The sequence below is a fragment of the Oxyura jamaicensis genome, chromosome 24 (assembly GCF_011077185.1).
Source record: "Oxyura jamaicensis isolate SHBP4307 breed ruddy duck chromosome 24, BPBGC_Ojam_1.0, whole genome shotgun sequence".
NCBI classification, from domain to species: Eukaryota; Metazoa; Chordata; class Aves; order Anseriformes; family Anatidae; genus Oxyura; species Oxyura jamaicensis.
Window position 1 is genome coordinate 108,322 of NC_048916.1, and position 15,306 is coordinate 123,627.

At 45.6% G+C, this 15,306-nt stretch overlaps 1 protein-coding gene across 5 annotated transcripts in view; it reads right to left on the reverse strand.

Moving 5' to 3' along the window:
• MSANTD2 (Myb/SANT DNA binding domain containing 2) overlaps positions 1-15,306 on the reverse strand; it is a 31,008-nt gene continuing 15,702 nt past the window's right edge. For 4 of the 5 annotated variants that reach the window (XM_035346094.1, XM_035346092.1, XM_035346095.1 and 1 more), the window contains 2 exons: positions 11,236-11,296; positions 1-1,773 (listed from right to left, as the gene is read on the reverse strand). In XM_035346094.1, the coding sequence (XP_035201985.1) occupies positions 921-1,773; positions 11,236-11,296 (914 nt within the window). In that variant the 3' untranslated portion in view covers positions 1-920. The remainder of the gene's footprint in view (positions 1,774-11,235; positions 11,297-15,306) is intronic. The other variant, XM_035346097.1, reaches the window with a different exon arrangement.

The window sequence follows — 15,306 nt, forward strand, 5'->3', positions numbered from 1 at the left end:
TCCGTGCGCATTTGCTTGATTTTATTAGGACCGACACATTCATTGTATGTCACAACGTCACTGATCAATGAGCTTTAGAAAAACCAAAACGCCAGCACCAGCCAGCAAAGTAATGGGGCTTATATAGTAACACTTCTGAAAAGGCTTTAAATGCTTCCTCCCGGCCCACGTGCCCCCCGACCCACCCACCCCTTTCCCCCCACCCCAGTTCTCACAGCTTTGATTGTATCCATAAGCATGGTTTGACAAAATGTTTCCCAGCTGCCAGGTTATTCTCACAGAGGCTAAATAGAACTCAATAAAAATAAAAAATAAAAGCCCAGGAATTATTTTAATGTTAAAAATAAAATAAAATAAAATAAAAGCAGATATGGCAACACTACTAGTAAAGTGGAATACATCACAGAAACAAAAGTCTTTGCAGGCAACACTGTTTGGATAGGAGAACACTTGATGGGTGAAAAAATGTGAAATTCTAAATTATATACAATAGTATCTAGGGTGGCTTTGAAAAACAGTCTCATTTAATGTGATTCAAGGTTTAACTTGCCATTATCTATTGCTTATTTATTCAGATCTGTAATAACACTTAGAGACGGATGTGTAAAAATGAGACATAGTGGAAAAACAGCTTTTCGTATGAAACGCCAAGCATACGCTCAGTCCGATGTGGAATGTACCTACAGTCATTTCATGTACAGGGCTCTCATCGCAGCGCTGCTCGGTGCAGAGCCGGCTGGTCGACGGCTGTCCCGCACGCCTGGGGCGAGCTCTTTGAAACCGCCCGCAAGCATCTTTCCCTCTGAAACGCGTTTCAAGTGGAAAGTCTTACTTGCTCGGCTGTGAACAGACAGGATCTGAAAACGTCTGGTAGTGAGATGGAAACAGGCAGAAGCCCTAATCCTTATGAAGGACGAGATTCAGTTGTTAAATTTTAAGGGGTATCCAATGGCTTTTTCCAGGCACTCTACCAAAGAGCCAGCAGAAAGAAAATCCCTCTCCACTTCCACAAATTTGATGTAGATGGATTTTGGTGAGACACCGGGCTCTACAATGCAGTTCTGAGATAAAAACGCATTGATCCCAACCCACTCTTTGCTGAAGGTTTTGGTGTTTGCCTGAAAATGTAAAAACAGGCACTGCTGGAGAGTCCTGACCTCGGCAATGCCAAGGTAACAGTAGATAATTCGGGCAGATTCCATCTCCACCCGGAGAGAGGCCTGCGGTGATGGCACCTCCAGCTCCCCTTGAGTCTCATTGCCAGGATCGGGGCCTCGGTGCTCCGTGAGAGGCGAGTGGGGCTTCTCATGACACTCTTCATACCCAATGGCATACAAGCCCGGGCTTTTGGGGATGCCTCCTGGTAATAAATACTGAACGATATTTCCTCCCGTTGGCTTGGAGTGAGCAATGGGTATCCAGTCAATCTCCATGTGCAGCTCGAGGCACCTTGCTTCACTAATAGTGATCTCTAGGAATTTGTAGTAAACATTTTTCCAGTTCATTTTCTGTACTCTGGTCATGATAACCCTGCCCTCTGGCTTCTCCGAGTTGAAATACTCCCGGAGCCGTTTGCCAAGGGGCACCTGCGAGCTGATCTCTGCGTAGTGGTAGCGAATGTCCTCCTTCCAGCGCGTATTGTAACCGATGCCAAAAATGGCCAGTTTGTTAGAGAGATGTAGCCTGGAGAAGTCTGTCCAGCTCTGAAACAGCTCCCACTTCAACTGGACAGACTCCAGGATTTGCATAATGTTCTGCATCACGTCGCGCTTCCTGGAAAAATGAACAGAAGGGTAAGCTGTCAGTAACCGCTCAGCTAAGATCAGAGCTGCTAAACCACCCCAGCCAACACACCAGCTTTCAGAAAACAGTAATCTGCTGCTCAGCACAAGACACAGCAGAGAAGGTGCACACAGGGCTGCTGCTGTCTGCACGGGGAAGGCTCAACCTCAGCACTGCTTTACAGAATCTTTATGAATTGGGCAGTGTCAAGGCTGAAAAGACAATTGCAAAAATTCACGTGCTGAGGAGCTAAAGAATCACCACACTGCACATTTGCTAGACTGCTTTTTAAGCTGTGGGTATTAAATTACTGTATACGTCCTACATCACTACACGAATTTCCACGACTGCAACAGCACACTGATGTCTTTTAATTAACCTCATCAAAACAACCACAAAAAAAAAAAAAAAAAAACTCTCAAACAAGAAACTGAACTCCATCCAATCTCTCTAGCAAACTGTGCTTTCTGCTGGAAATAACCCGGAGAAGAAAACATGAGCTGCCCTGCTGAGAGATCTCCAAGTTCAGGTTCAGAGAAAGATTTCTGCTCTTATTGCTACCACCACACCCAGAACCACACTGTAGAACCGTACCTGCATTGCTTAAAAGCAACTGCAAGCAAACATTTCTCTGGTACTACTAAATTCATGTGAACTCATTTTTTATTTTTTTTTTAATAGATGTGTGTACAGCCCTGCAATACTTCGCTTCAGCTTGTCCTGATGTTTCCTCACATAAGTTTAAGTGCATTTGCCTTCATCTTGCTCAAAAAAAAAATCAAACAAACAAACAAAAAAAACAGAACTTCCCTTTCTTCTTGAAGCAAAAGCTTTGTCTGTTTTTACCTCCATGCTTCCATAATTCCAAAAACGGAAATGGATTTTGTTTCAGCTTCCAAAATAATAATAAAAATTTTGCAAGCACAGTGAGGAACTAGAGTGAAGACCAGGACTGACTTTTGCAGAGCAATGCCCCTCTTTTCCTCTTACCTAAGGCTCTCGTTTCAACCAACTGCATGCATGCAGACATCCTCTTCTTGCTTATTTGGAAAAATACTATCTTGCCCAGAAGCTGTGTGTGCACATCAGCACGCGGTCCATCAAAGACAACTGAAGCTGCATCCCTCATTTGTTACTGACGCTCACATGCTTCCACCTAAGTCATTACCCTGAAATTAGTGTCAGCGAACAACGGGTTGTAATTGTAAAAACACAAAACAAGTCAAGGAGATCCAAAGGCTTGCTGCCAGCACTGGGCAAGAAACAGGGCTCCCGGGATGTGGAGAAACCCAGGCCACAAACCACAACCCAAATCCACCCATGACAAGTGGGCCTCTGCAGAGCAGAAGATGCAAGCAGAGATTCCCTACTCCGCAGCTTGCTGCTGGATCAGGACACAAGCGAAGCATTAAGCCGCACCAAGATGCACATCTGAAATCCCTCCAGAGATCAAACAAAGAAGCTCCTGCATTTCCAAAGATTTCTTTTTCTGCACAAGCTTACAGTAATGAGGAGCTGCCAAAGCTTTTACTTTTTACCTGAAGCAACTTGTGCTTGCTGTGTTCACAAAGATTGCTTTAATTCCCTAAAATCAGCCTTCTGTAACAGCTCCCTATAGAGTTAGGGCATGAGACTGGTGAGACAGTAAGGTCAGAAGTCTCAACCAGTTATGGAACGACACCTTAAGCAATAGCAGACAACACCCCACAAACTGCATGGGACAGACACGAGGCTGAGATTCTCACAGTTACTTTTCTGCCCAAAAAATCTCTACATGGAACACAGGCAGGTTATAAAGGTATCTCTTTCCATTTTTGCATTATATTGATCTAATGGTTCAAAGGAAAAAAAGAGTTGGGAGCTACAGACCCTTTCCACAGTGCAAGAAGGGTTCAATCGTTCAGTCAACTTCACAGCTTCTCAGCTCAAAAAGCTTTTTTTTTTTTTTTGTTCTAGGTGCTGCACATCCAAATCAAGCCTAGTATGCCCCAGCTTACTTTACAGGGACAAAAATGAAGAGGCAATCCCAAGTTTTATCTATTTTACTCAGAGGACTGCTGGAGACTGACTTCAGTTTGCCAGGCAGGCGGTTCAACTCCACAGTAAAGTTTAATACAAAGGAACACGGACTGGCACACTGTGTTTTCCCAAATGCAACACATGATTTTGGGAAAGCTCTCCAACTGCTGGGTTTACTCTAAGCTATCCATTTCTTCCTTGGCAGACTGAAGTCAGCTTGGTCTCAGGACTGTTACGCTCCCTGCTGAACAACTTTACACATATTAGATGACCACTGGCTCTGCAAGCTTCACACAAGCCCAAGCCCAACACATTGAGTCTGAGCAGCCCAGGCTGAAATCACTCACTCCACCCAGCGAGAGGTAGGGCTTTATCCGTCTAGCATGCGGTGTATTTCAGCTCTCTAGCAGCAGCAATCTTGCCAACCAAGCAGAAGAATGTCTCGATAGACCTTAAAAGGCATTTTGGTAAGTGCATCGCTACTGTGATCAACACATAACAGAGTTTGTAGAGCACTAAGGAGGGAACCTGCTTGGAAAGCACAGGATAGGAGCCAAGGGTTGTTAAAAACACCTGTTGCATTGTCAACAAACTCTTATTTCTTATTTTAAATTACTTCTTAGAAGTCACTTCCACTTTCCCCAGCTTAGCGGCAGAAGAGAAGGCAAGGAGAGAAACACCATACAAGAAAAGCGCATGAGTATTTACTCCAAATACATTTACAAACACTACAGCATACAAGCCTGAACTTTTTCAATGGATAAAAGTGGAAAGAACATTCTCTATAGCTTTCCTGATGCTTCTTCAGATGCTGAGCAGCAGTGTCACTATGGTTGGAAGATGTCATCTCAGACTTGCACTTCAGACTTTTGGAAGTGTAAGTTCATCCTCTGGGGACAAGACACACAAGGTGACACAGTAAACAGCTGGCTCAGCGCAGGGCTATGCAACAGCAGCCTGTTTTACCAGTGTTACACATTAATTCCATTAAAGAGAGACAGAAGAGAGACAGTCAAACTCTGTTTAAGGAAACGGTATCATCCAAACCCAGATACGTGAGAACACAGTGTGGGTAGATTTTCATTCAACAGTGAACAAAAAAAAAAAAAAAAAAAAAAAGCCACCTTTATTAATTACACCATAAACGCTATTGCTAAGCTTAGTTCAGCATAAAATAGAGCTGAAGCTCTGGTGAAAAAAAAAAAAAATTAGTCACTCATCAAACTACTCCTGCTGGGAACAAGAATAATTTCACTAGAGACAATCTCCAGCAGCACCTCACATATCAGAGAAGATACAGGCTTCCCATGGAGGGAATCTATCAGTTTGAGCACAGAGGAAGCAGTAGGGAAAAAGAAATGTTAAAAACGCTCTGCTTTGCATTTTAGCATCTCCCCTTCCCACTTACACCAGGATTCAACAGCTCAGCAGCAGTCCCGCTGCCGAGCTTCATTTTGCCAGTCTCCACCCAGCACCTCCAGGTATAAGGGCACTCTGCACCTTGACCGAAACACTGGCTGATGAAAAATAGTACCAAGTACCCCCAAATCATGCTACAGTCATGACTACACATGGGGCCAAGCCCAGGAACCGGCAAGCATGCAGTACTGTAGCTGTGCTCCCCCGTTCTCCAGAGCCAAGAGCTTAAGGCACAGCTAACTCTGTGAAGCCCCTCTTTTCACAGGTATGCAGAATTTGGGTGGGGGGACGACACACCGGGTAGGGGGGCAATTGAATGGGAACTGGGAATAAACCCCTTGTCTTGAAGAGTAGTTGTTTTCTATCTGAAGTCAAGAGGTGCAGTGCTGTCAGTGCTGACAAGCAGGCTGTGCAGCTTGCTTGGAGATACAAGGCACGAAATGTGTTGGTGCATAACCAGGTCCTGGTGCTGGCTAAACTCCAGGAAGAGCTCAACTCCTGGCACACAGTAGGCAGAAGCAAAGCAAGCTGTCTTGCTTCTGCAGACCTCTGGTCTGTTGATAGCAATGGTGACTTATGTGTATGTTTTATCAGAAAAAGAACAGTCAAAAGGAATTCCAGTGCTCAGAGAGCTCAGTATTAAAGCCTTAAGCTGTGCACTGTAGTTGAATGGTAAGTTTCCTATAGCAAGCATGTTAGAGATACTCTCACCTTCATCCCTCCTGTTAGGGAAATAATCTTTATGTGTTTTCTACAACCATGCTCCCATGTTTTTCTACAAGCTGCTCAGCTCAGCTCCTGGAATCCGCTCCCTTGTAAGGGGAGCAAAGGATTCCTGCTGGACTGCTGCTGGTTTTCACAGTGCCATGCTCAGCCTCAGAGATACGGAGGTGATAGCACTGCAGAGAAATCCCTTCCAAAACCCCATGGGAGGGTGAAGCAAAGACAGCATTTTAAGAACACACGTACAAATAGCCAGGCATCTCCACACTGGAAATTCTCCACTTTAAACATCTCAACACAAGATTCACCAGAAAATGTGAATATATCTTCTCTGAACACATCAACACTTCCACCAATTTTACTGAGATTATTTCAGCTTTAAATTTCCACATGTCCAAGAAAGCAGACAAACTGGAGGCCTATGCTCTTTGAAATAAACTACATGCATTTTAAAACACTATCCTAAAACATGAATAAGTTTGGCATCTATTTATTCTCTGCAGCTTTCACAATCAGGCTTTTCTTTCTTTCAAGTTAAAGACCGTAAATACCCAGCTTATCTACAGTATCTGTCAGGCTTCTCCAGACTGCTTGTAATCACTCCAATCTGAACGTTCATTTCCTTATCTGATTTCCAAGACAACTGCTGAGGTGCTAAACTGGACAAAGTAAACCCTGGCACACCAGCATGCAGCCATCTTCCACTTTTCAAACCCCTAATTTGAAAATCTGCTTTTGGCACTGCTGGGCCACACTGATCAGCCACCAGCGAGGCAGACAACCAAATTGCAACACTGGTGAATGTAGATGGAACAGAAAAGGCATATCATAAATGTTAAAAAGCTAAAGCTAAAAAGGTAGTGATTTAATGTCGGGCTTGTGTTTTCAAATGTCATGTGGAATGTGTGGAACAAGATGGATAAGGCTGCAATTTGCTAGGTCCTGCATTTTTGCCACCTAACCTTACTCATAAAAGTGGCCTAGAAGAAAGCTGGAGAGGGACTCTATCAGGGAGTGTAGTCATGGAACCAGGAACAAAGGCTTTGAACAAATGGAGGCGAGATTTTGATTAGATGTGACGTGAGGAAGAAATTCTTTACTCGAAGCACAAAGCACACATGGGAATTAGGGCTGAAGATGCACCTTGCTTCTGTTCTTTGCCATAAAAAATAGAATGAAATTACCTAAAAATCTGTGTTAAAAATAAACCCAGGGCACAGGATGGGAGGTGCAGGGCAGTCCCTGTGGCCAAGGGGCAGCCTTTCTCTCTGGCAAGCCAAATGGCCCAGGGGAGCCAGCCCCACAAACGGGGCCCTCAGCCCCGCCAGCCCTCTTCCTTGTCCACGTGAGGGCATCTTCCAAGCTGCTCCCAACACAGCCGCCTTTGGCCACGCGCGGGCCACTCCATCACAGAGGCTTGCTGAGGTCACAGTGGCCGCTACTGCCCCGTCTTTGCTGCGGGCCCTATAAAACAGGCCCCCCGCAGCTGGCACACCACTCGCTGAACATCTAGGCCCTCTGACTGCCAGCTTGTGCGGCAGGAAGACTAGGAGAGCAAGGCGAGCAGCAGGCCTCCTTAGTGTGCGAGGACAGCCATGCAGTCTGGTGAAGCACCAAGAAGGAATGCACCTGAGCAGAAGGAGAGGTGTCGTGGGCGGAGGGGTAGTGCCGGCGGCACAAGAGACACCAGTGCCCAAGGGACCTCTGGCACCCAGCCCACAGACACATACAGGCGGTACCATTGGCACTGCAATGGTGCGGGGAACAGGCCAGCCCCTCAAACACCCAGCAACAGTGGGGCTGGGCCTTCCCATAGGAGCAACAGTGTTGTAGGGCAAAGGCGGGAGCATCAGAGAGACAGCCGCGGGGAGCAGAGGCGTGCCCGTAGTCTGGGACACAGTGCAGGACCCAGTAATGGCTGTAAACCCAAGGGCAGCATCGAACCCATGCATGAAAATCAAGCTGACAGTGGCATGGGACCGATGTGTGGCACTGAATGACCCCCTGGTTCGGCACCCTGGCCAGAAAACATTCCTGATGGAAGACATCCCATTTGGGCAATCCCGGGCAAAGACTGGCTTAGTCTTCTGCCCAACACCATGGAGCTGGATCCACCAGATGTGGAGGAATGGATGAAAGTGGATCCACCTCTGCCACAACAGACCTGGAACTACTGCCCTCCAAGAGCACCAACAACATCGCAGGAGCGCCCGGCAAGCACCCTGCTTGTTGCTCACACTCCATCGCAAGAATTAGCTTGGAGCCACCAAACACCACGGGCATCCCACAGGCTTGCCTGCAAGATGTCCCGGCAATAAACATCTCTTGCTAATTCTCAGGAGTTGCATGAGTGCTTCTTTCTTTTTTTTTTTTTTTTTTTGTTGGGGGGGGGGGGGGGATGGGCTAAAGTTGCACCAGGGGAGGTTTAGGTTGGATATTAGGAAGAACTTGGGTTGAACTTAGAAAGAACTTAGGAAGAACTTAGGTTGTTGGGCATTGGAATGGGCTGCCCAGGGAAGTGGTTGAGTCACCATCTCTGAAGGTCTTTAAAAGATGTTTAGATTTCGAGCTCAGTGATATGGTTTAGTGGAGGACTTGTGTTAGGTCAGAGGTTGGACTAGATGATCTTGGAGGTCTCTTCCAACCTAGGTGATTCTGTGAGTGCCAGATTCTTTACCTGGGAAGGGACAACCCTGTCTATATGTACAGCCTGGGGGACAAGAGGCTGGAAAGCAGCTGCAGAAAGAAATCTGGGGGTTCTGGTTGATAGCAAGGTGAAGATAGGTCAACAGAGTGCTCTGGCAGCCAAAAGGGCCAACCACACCCTGGGGTGCCTCAGGCACGGCGTTGCTAGCTGGCGCCAAGGGAAGGGACTGTCCGGCTGTGCTCTGCCTGGTGAGGCCTCACCTCAGGCACTGTGTGCAGGTTTGGCACCACAGTAAGAAAAGGACATAAAACTACTAGAGTGCGCCCAAAGGAGGGCTAAAAAGATGGTGAAGGGTCTGGAGGGGAAGACATGTGAGGAGCGGCTGAGGTCCCTTGGTTTGTTCAGCCCAGAGCAGAGCAGGCTGAGGGGAGGCCCCATGGCGGCCTGCAGCTCCCTCATGAGGGGAGCGGAGGGGCAGGCGCTGAGCTCTGCTCTCTGGGGACAGCGACAGGACCCAAGGGGATGGCATGGAGCTGGGACAGGGGAGGGTCAGGGTGGGGGTTAGGAAAGGTTCTTCACCGAAAGGTGGCCAGACCCTGGAACAGGCTCCCCAGGGACGTGGTCACAGAATTGAGCCTGTCAGAGTTTAAGAGGCTTTTGGACAACGCTCTCAGACACATGGAATTATGTTTGGGTTGTCCTGTATGAAGCCAGGAGGTGGACTCGATGATCTTTATGGGTCCCTTCCAACTTAGGGTATTTTATGATTCTATAACACCTACTTCACATCCCTGACAGTGCAGAATGCATGAAGAATGCTTATTTACTTCTTTGCTTTTCATTGCTTGATGTAGTGAAACGTCATATTTTCCATGTTTCTTCACAGCTTTAAAAGACACGATATGAGTCAGTTTAATCTGAGTCTGACTTCCTTGCTCCTCAGAGGGAGAAAAAAAGCCACTTTCAGCAAATCACTGTGTTAGAAAATGCTCTGTGCTTCCAGATGGGCTTATCACCTGCATGCTTCACAAAATGCCCAAGTATTCAGAGACACCCATGAATTTTTGAGAGCTTGGGAGGAGAAAAATAAAACCCCAGCTCTGGACAGTCTGATCCAGCCATGCATCTACACAACAGAAATCTGGAAGAGAAGATCAGACGGTATGAACACACCACATGCTCCTCTGAGCCTTGACCTCAGAACATTCAGGTTTATTTTCAATGCAACTCCCTAAGGCACATCCTGAAGGTGAAATTAACCATGAGGAGCTTCTTAGGGCTGTTCTAAGAGGCAACAATAATGGTTAGAGGGGAAAAAAAAAAAAATCTCCAGTTGCTAACTGGAATTTGCTCCACACTAAGGAAAACAAAAGTGACCATCACGTACAGGCTAATCCTGGAAAATGAATCTGAAGAGAGGAATTTGATGAAGCTAAGCCATTACAAAGGTCACTTTAAAAAAAGATTTGGGAGATTTTTTTTTTTAAATATTCAGTTATAGTAAAAAAAAAAAACAAACACATACTACTAGCTAGGGACACTATGTAGATTTGTACAGAAATGATGAATTATTATCATACACAAGCTCACTTTCCAGCATAGGAAATACCATATTTCCTTTAGCCAACCCTATAAAAGGGTTGGTGGTGTAAGACACCATGGTCCACATGTTCCCACCCTAAAGGGCCTGCAAGCCAATTTGAAATAGCTCACTTCATCACATTCTGATCTACAGTTACCCTGTGAGTATTAAAACATGAGAGGCTGGAAGAAAGTAGCCCTGGTCTGAAGAAACATGGCACAGTTCCTTTCATTTTTTGAAATACTCTGTGTTATTGTTGGCAAGGCAATGGAGATTCACATGCTCAAAACATTTTAAATGCTCCAGTATTTGTCAGATTCAACCAATCCAAAAGGTTACAAGTCAGATCTGGTTATAAAAATAAAAGTTACGAGCTTTGGCATGCCTTCCCACCAAGGAGGGGAAATGCATGAACTTTTCATGCAAGCGTTACTCACACCAAGCCAAGTCAACAATACACACTACTACAGGGATGGTGTCTCATCAATCTCTTTCCTCCACTTCACCTATATTCTCCTTTTGATCCATTTTAAATATCTAGTCAGTGTGCACCATTGCACATGTAAACACCTAGGTATCCAAGTTATGATCCTGTAATTGGTTTAGTGGAAAAAAATGTTACAACATAAAGACTGCTTTATAAATTATTTTTTTTTATTTATTTATTTTTTCCTTATGTCCAAAGGGGCAAAATTCAGGCAAGTTCAGGCAGATGGAAAAAATAGCTTATAAATAGATTGAAGAGTTTGGACTCATCTCATGATAACCGCAGCCTGCCCACACACATCCCTAACAGTTCTGATGTGTATTTTATCCACTTTTTAAGTCCTTGCATTCATGCAGTGAGTCTTATTTGCTGTATGATGAAGCCAAGAATGGACAAAGTTGTGAAGCTTTACAGATGTTCTGAGGTAACTGGAATAATGCATAAAGCAGATTCAACTGTATGAATAGTCTTGCACAATGTATTTATAATTATAATCAGAAGTTTCAAATATCCTCCCTCCTGCACAATATCCCCAGGGAAATACATTCCAGGGTAAAACATTCATAAATTACTTACTGAGTGTCTTCTGAAGATTCCTGTTTTATCTTTAATGTTCTTTTTGTGGTAGGCATTTCATCTGAAAGGTAGAATTCCAACACACAGTTATGTTTTAAATAATGTTCCTGGTGGTTTTTTTTCTTCCTTTTTTGTGTGTCTCTGTGTGTGTGTTTTTTAAGGTTGAAATTAAAATCAAACTTGCTTAAGTCCACTAAACTCTGCCACATACACAAGACAGCTCCAGATCCTACATCCTTCTTGCAAGAAAAAAAAAATAGTTCTTTTATATGACATGGTCAGTTACAAGATCTGAATTTCTCTCTGCAAGTGCAAAACCTTTCCAGGACAATAGCACAATTCCTGTTATTAAATCACAAGTCAATTTAATTACAAACTACACTGGGAAAAAAAAAAAAAAAGAAAAAGAAAAAGAGAGACTATTCTGCTTTCAATAGCACATTTGAAGAACAAGCACCAGAACAAATGCATCTGTATTCCATTTAGATTGTGTGCTAAATGCTTTTCTCATAACTTCTCTGAACATTAAGAATATTGTAAGCCTAAGTGCACCCAAATGCCTCTGTAATACAGCTGAATGAAAATGGTGACAAACTAGGAGACCACAGTTTGAGTCACCAGAAGAACTAGATGGAATTAACAGTCATTTACTTATGTTTTGAAACATCATCACCTCCCCACCATTTCTCTCCTAAGAGAAATTCTCTCACCATATTTCTGACTCCTGAACTCCTTAGGAAAGGACTCTAAGAGAACTAGAATAATGGTTAATTTGCAAGTTGGCTGTTTTAATATCAAATTGCAATTTAATCCTCTTTCTAAGCATCTGCATTCACCGGTCCCCTGAACATAGATGTGTACAGGTATGTGACTGCAGCTCCCATTCCTGTTCAGCCTACAAATCACAAGGAAAGGCACACCAACAGCTTTTCCCCAATTCATCTTCTAACTACTGCCTCACCTGAGTCTCTGTTGAATTTGATCAAGTTTCTGACATGAAAATAAGACCTGTTTCTCTATGCTTACACAAGGGAAGAACACACAGCATAAGGTCCACAGCTCAAGAGATACAAATATACTTAAGGAAACACACTTTTTCACTGTGGCTGGACAAAACCGCCCAGATTCATGTGCTTTCTTTTTGATTAAGAATATGGTCCATTGGCTCCATTTGACAACATTAAATAAATCACAGGCAACAGGCAAATCTCCAAATCAATTAATGTACTGATTCTTACGCAGAGAAACTGATACCACTAATTCAAGCAGGAAAAGCACGTGAGCTTGCTTACTTTTTGAAGGCCACATCTGGATATAAGCATATTTACATGTTTAAAGCAAACATACCAGTTAGGATTAATGGGAAGAAGGAGAAACATTCTTACAGTCCTTGGTATCAACAGCAGTAGCTTGGACATTGTTGATCTGACCTTGTTCGCCCCTCTGATTATTACCCATTAGTAATAATTCAGGCTGGCAGAAATGAAATTGCTGAGAGAAGCCTGAAGGCTATCAAAAGGGACTTCAGGGGACTGGGGTGGTTGCTGGATGGAGTGGGTGTGCAGGTGGTATTTTCCTCAATCCCTTCAGTGGTGGGGAAGGATACTGAGCAGACCTGGTGGCCCAGATGATTAATACATGGCTGAGAGGCTGGTGCTGTCACAGCAATTTTGTTTTTTTTTGATCATGGAGAGGTTTACTCAGCACCTGGCCTCATGGCTCCAAATGGGTCCCACCTGTCCCAGAGGGGAAAACAGACTCTAGCCTGACAACTGGCAGGACTCATCAAGAGGGCTTTAAACTAGGTATAAAGGGGGACAAGGGGGAAAGAGACTCGACAGAGATAAGCCTGGTGGAGCAGTCCCAGGGTTGAGGGTGAAAGCAATGGTGCAACTCAAGTGCATCTACACCAATGCACACAGCATGGGCAACAAACAGGAGGAGCTGGAAGCCATTGTGCAGCAGGCAAACTATGACCTAGTCGCCATCACTGAAATGTGGTGGGACCACTCCTGTAACTGGAGTGCTGCAATGGATAGCTATCAGCTCTTCAGAAGGGATAGGCAGCTAAGGAGGGGCAGTGGCGTAGCTCTCTGTATTAGAGTGTTTCAATGCTGTTGACCTTGGGGTTGGGAATGAAAAGGTAGAGTCCTTGTGGATAAGGATCAGGGGGTTGGCCAACAAGGCGGGCATCCTGGTGAGGGTCTCATATAGACTGCTAAACGAGGATGAAGAGACAGAGGAGTTCTCCAAGCACGTGGCAGAAGTCACTCAATCACCAGCACTTGTCCTCGTGGCCAACTTTAACTACCCAGAAATATGTTGGAAAAACAATACAGTCCTGAGGAAGCAGTCTAGGAGGTTCCTGGAGTGCATGGAAGAGAGCTTCCTGACTCAGCTGGTTATTGTGCCTACCAGAGGGGGTGCCCTGCTAGACCTGCTGTTCACAAACAGAAGGACTGGTGGAAGATGTGGTGGCAGGGAGCTGTCTTGGGCAGAGTGACCATGACATGGTAGAGTTCAATATTATTGGAGAAGTCAGGAGGGGCATCAGTAAAACTGCTACCTTGGACTTCTGAAGGGCAGACTTTGACTTGTGCAGGACACTGGCAGGAAGGGTCCCTTGGGAGTCAGTCCCAAAGGGCAGAGGGGTCCAGAAAGGCTGGACACTCCTGAAGAAGGAAGTCTTCAAGGCGCTGGAGCAGGCTGTCCTCGTGTGCCATAAGATGAGCCGGCAGGGAAGAAGACTGGTGTGGCTGAACCAAGGACTTTTGCTGTGTCTTCAGGAGAAAAAGAGAGTTTATGCCTGGTGGAAGAAGGGGCAGGCAACTCAGGGAGAGTACAATGAAGCTGCCAACATACGAAGAGAAAAAATCAGGAAGGCCAAAGCCTAGCACAAGCTCAACTTGGCCACTAAGGTCAAGGATAACAAAAAACGTTTTTCTAAATATATTAATGGCAAGAGGAAGGCCAAAGAGGAGGCCCATTCTTTACTGGATGCAGGGGTGAACATGACTGCTGAGAAGAAGGAAAAGGAGGAGGTTCTTAATGCCTTCTTTGCATCTGTCTTTACTAGCCAGACCACTGATCCTCAGAGTACTTGGCCTCCTGACCTGGAAGTCTGGGATGAGGAGCAGGAGAAACCCCCCACAGTTCATGTTGAAACAGAGACCTGCTGCTCCACCTGGACTGTCACAAGTCCATGGCGCCAGATGAGATCCACCTGAAGGTGCTGAAGGAGTTGGCAGATGTGATTGCTGGGCCACTCTCCATCATCTATCAGCAGTCATGGTCATCCAGAGAGGTCCCAGATAACTGAAGACTTGATAATGTGATGCCCATCTATACGAAGGGTCATAAGGAGGACCCAGGGAACAACAGGCCTATCAGTCTGACCTCGGTGCCAGGAATGGTGAAGGAACAGGTCATCTTGAAGGCAATCATGCAATGTATGAGGCACCACGGGGGGATTAGGCCCAGTCAACATGGGTTCACGAAAGACAAGTCCTGCATGACCAACCTCATCTCCTTCTATGACTGGTGACCCACCTGGTGGATGAGGGAAAGGCTGCTGATGTAGTCTGCCCAGACTTCAGCAAGGCCTTTGACGCTGTCTCCCACAGTATTCTGGAGAAGCTGGCAGCCCATGGCTTTGAATGGTACACTCTTTTGCTGGGTTAAAAATTGGCTGGACAGCCAGGCCCAGAGAGTGGTGGTGAATGAAGTAAAATCCAGCTGGCAATCAGTCACCAGGGGTGTTCTCCAGGGGTGGGTGTTGGGGCCTGTCCTCATTAATATCTTTACTGATGACTTGGATGAGGGAATTGAGGGCACCCTCAGTAAGTCCGCACACAACACCAAGTTGGGGGGAAGTGTGGACCTGCTGGAGGGTAGGAAGGCCCTGCAGAGGGACCTGGGCAGGACGGGTCGATGGGCAGAGGCCAAGGGATGAGGTTCAACATGGCCGAGTGCCGGGTCCTGCACTTTGGCCACAACAACCCCATGCAGCACCACAGGCTGGGGGCAGAGTAACTCAAAAGCTGTGGAGAGGAAAAGGAGACGGGGGTGATG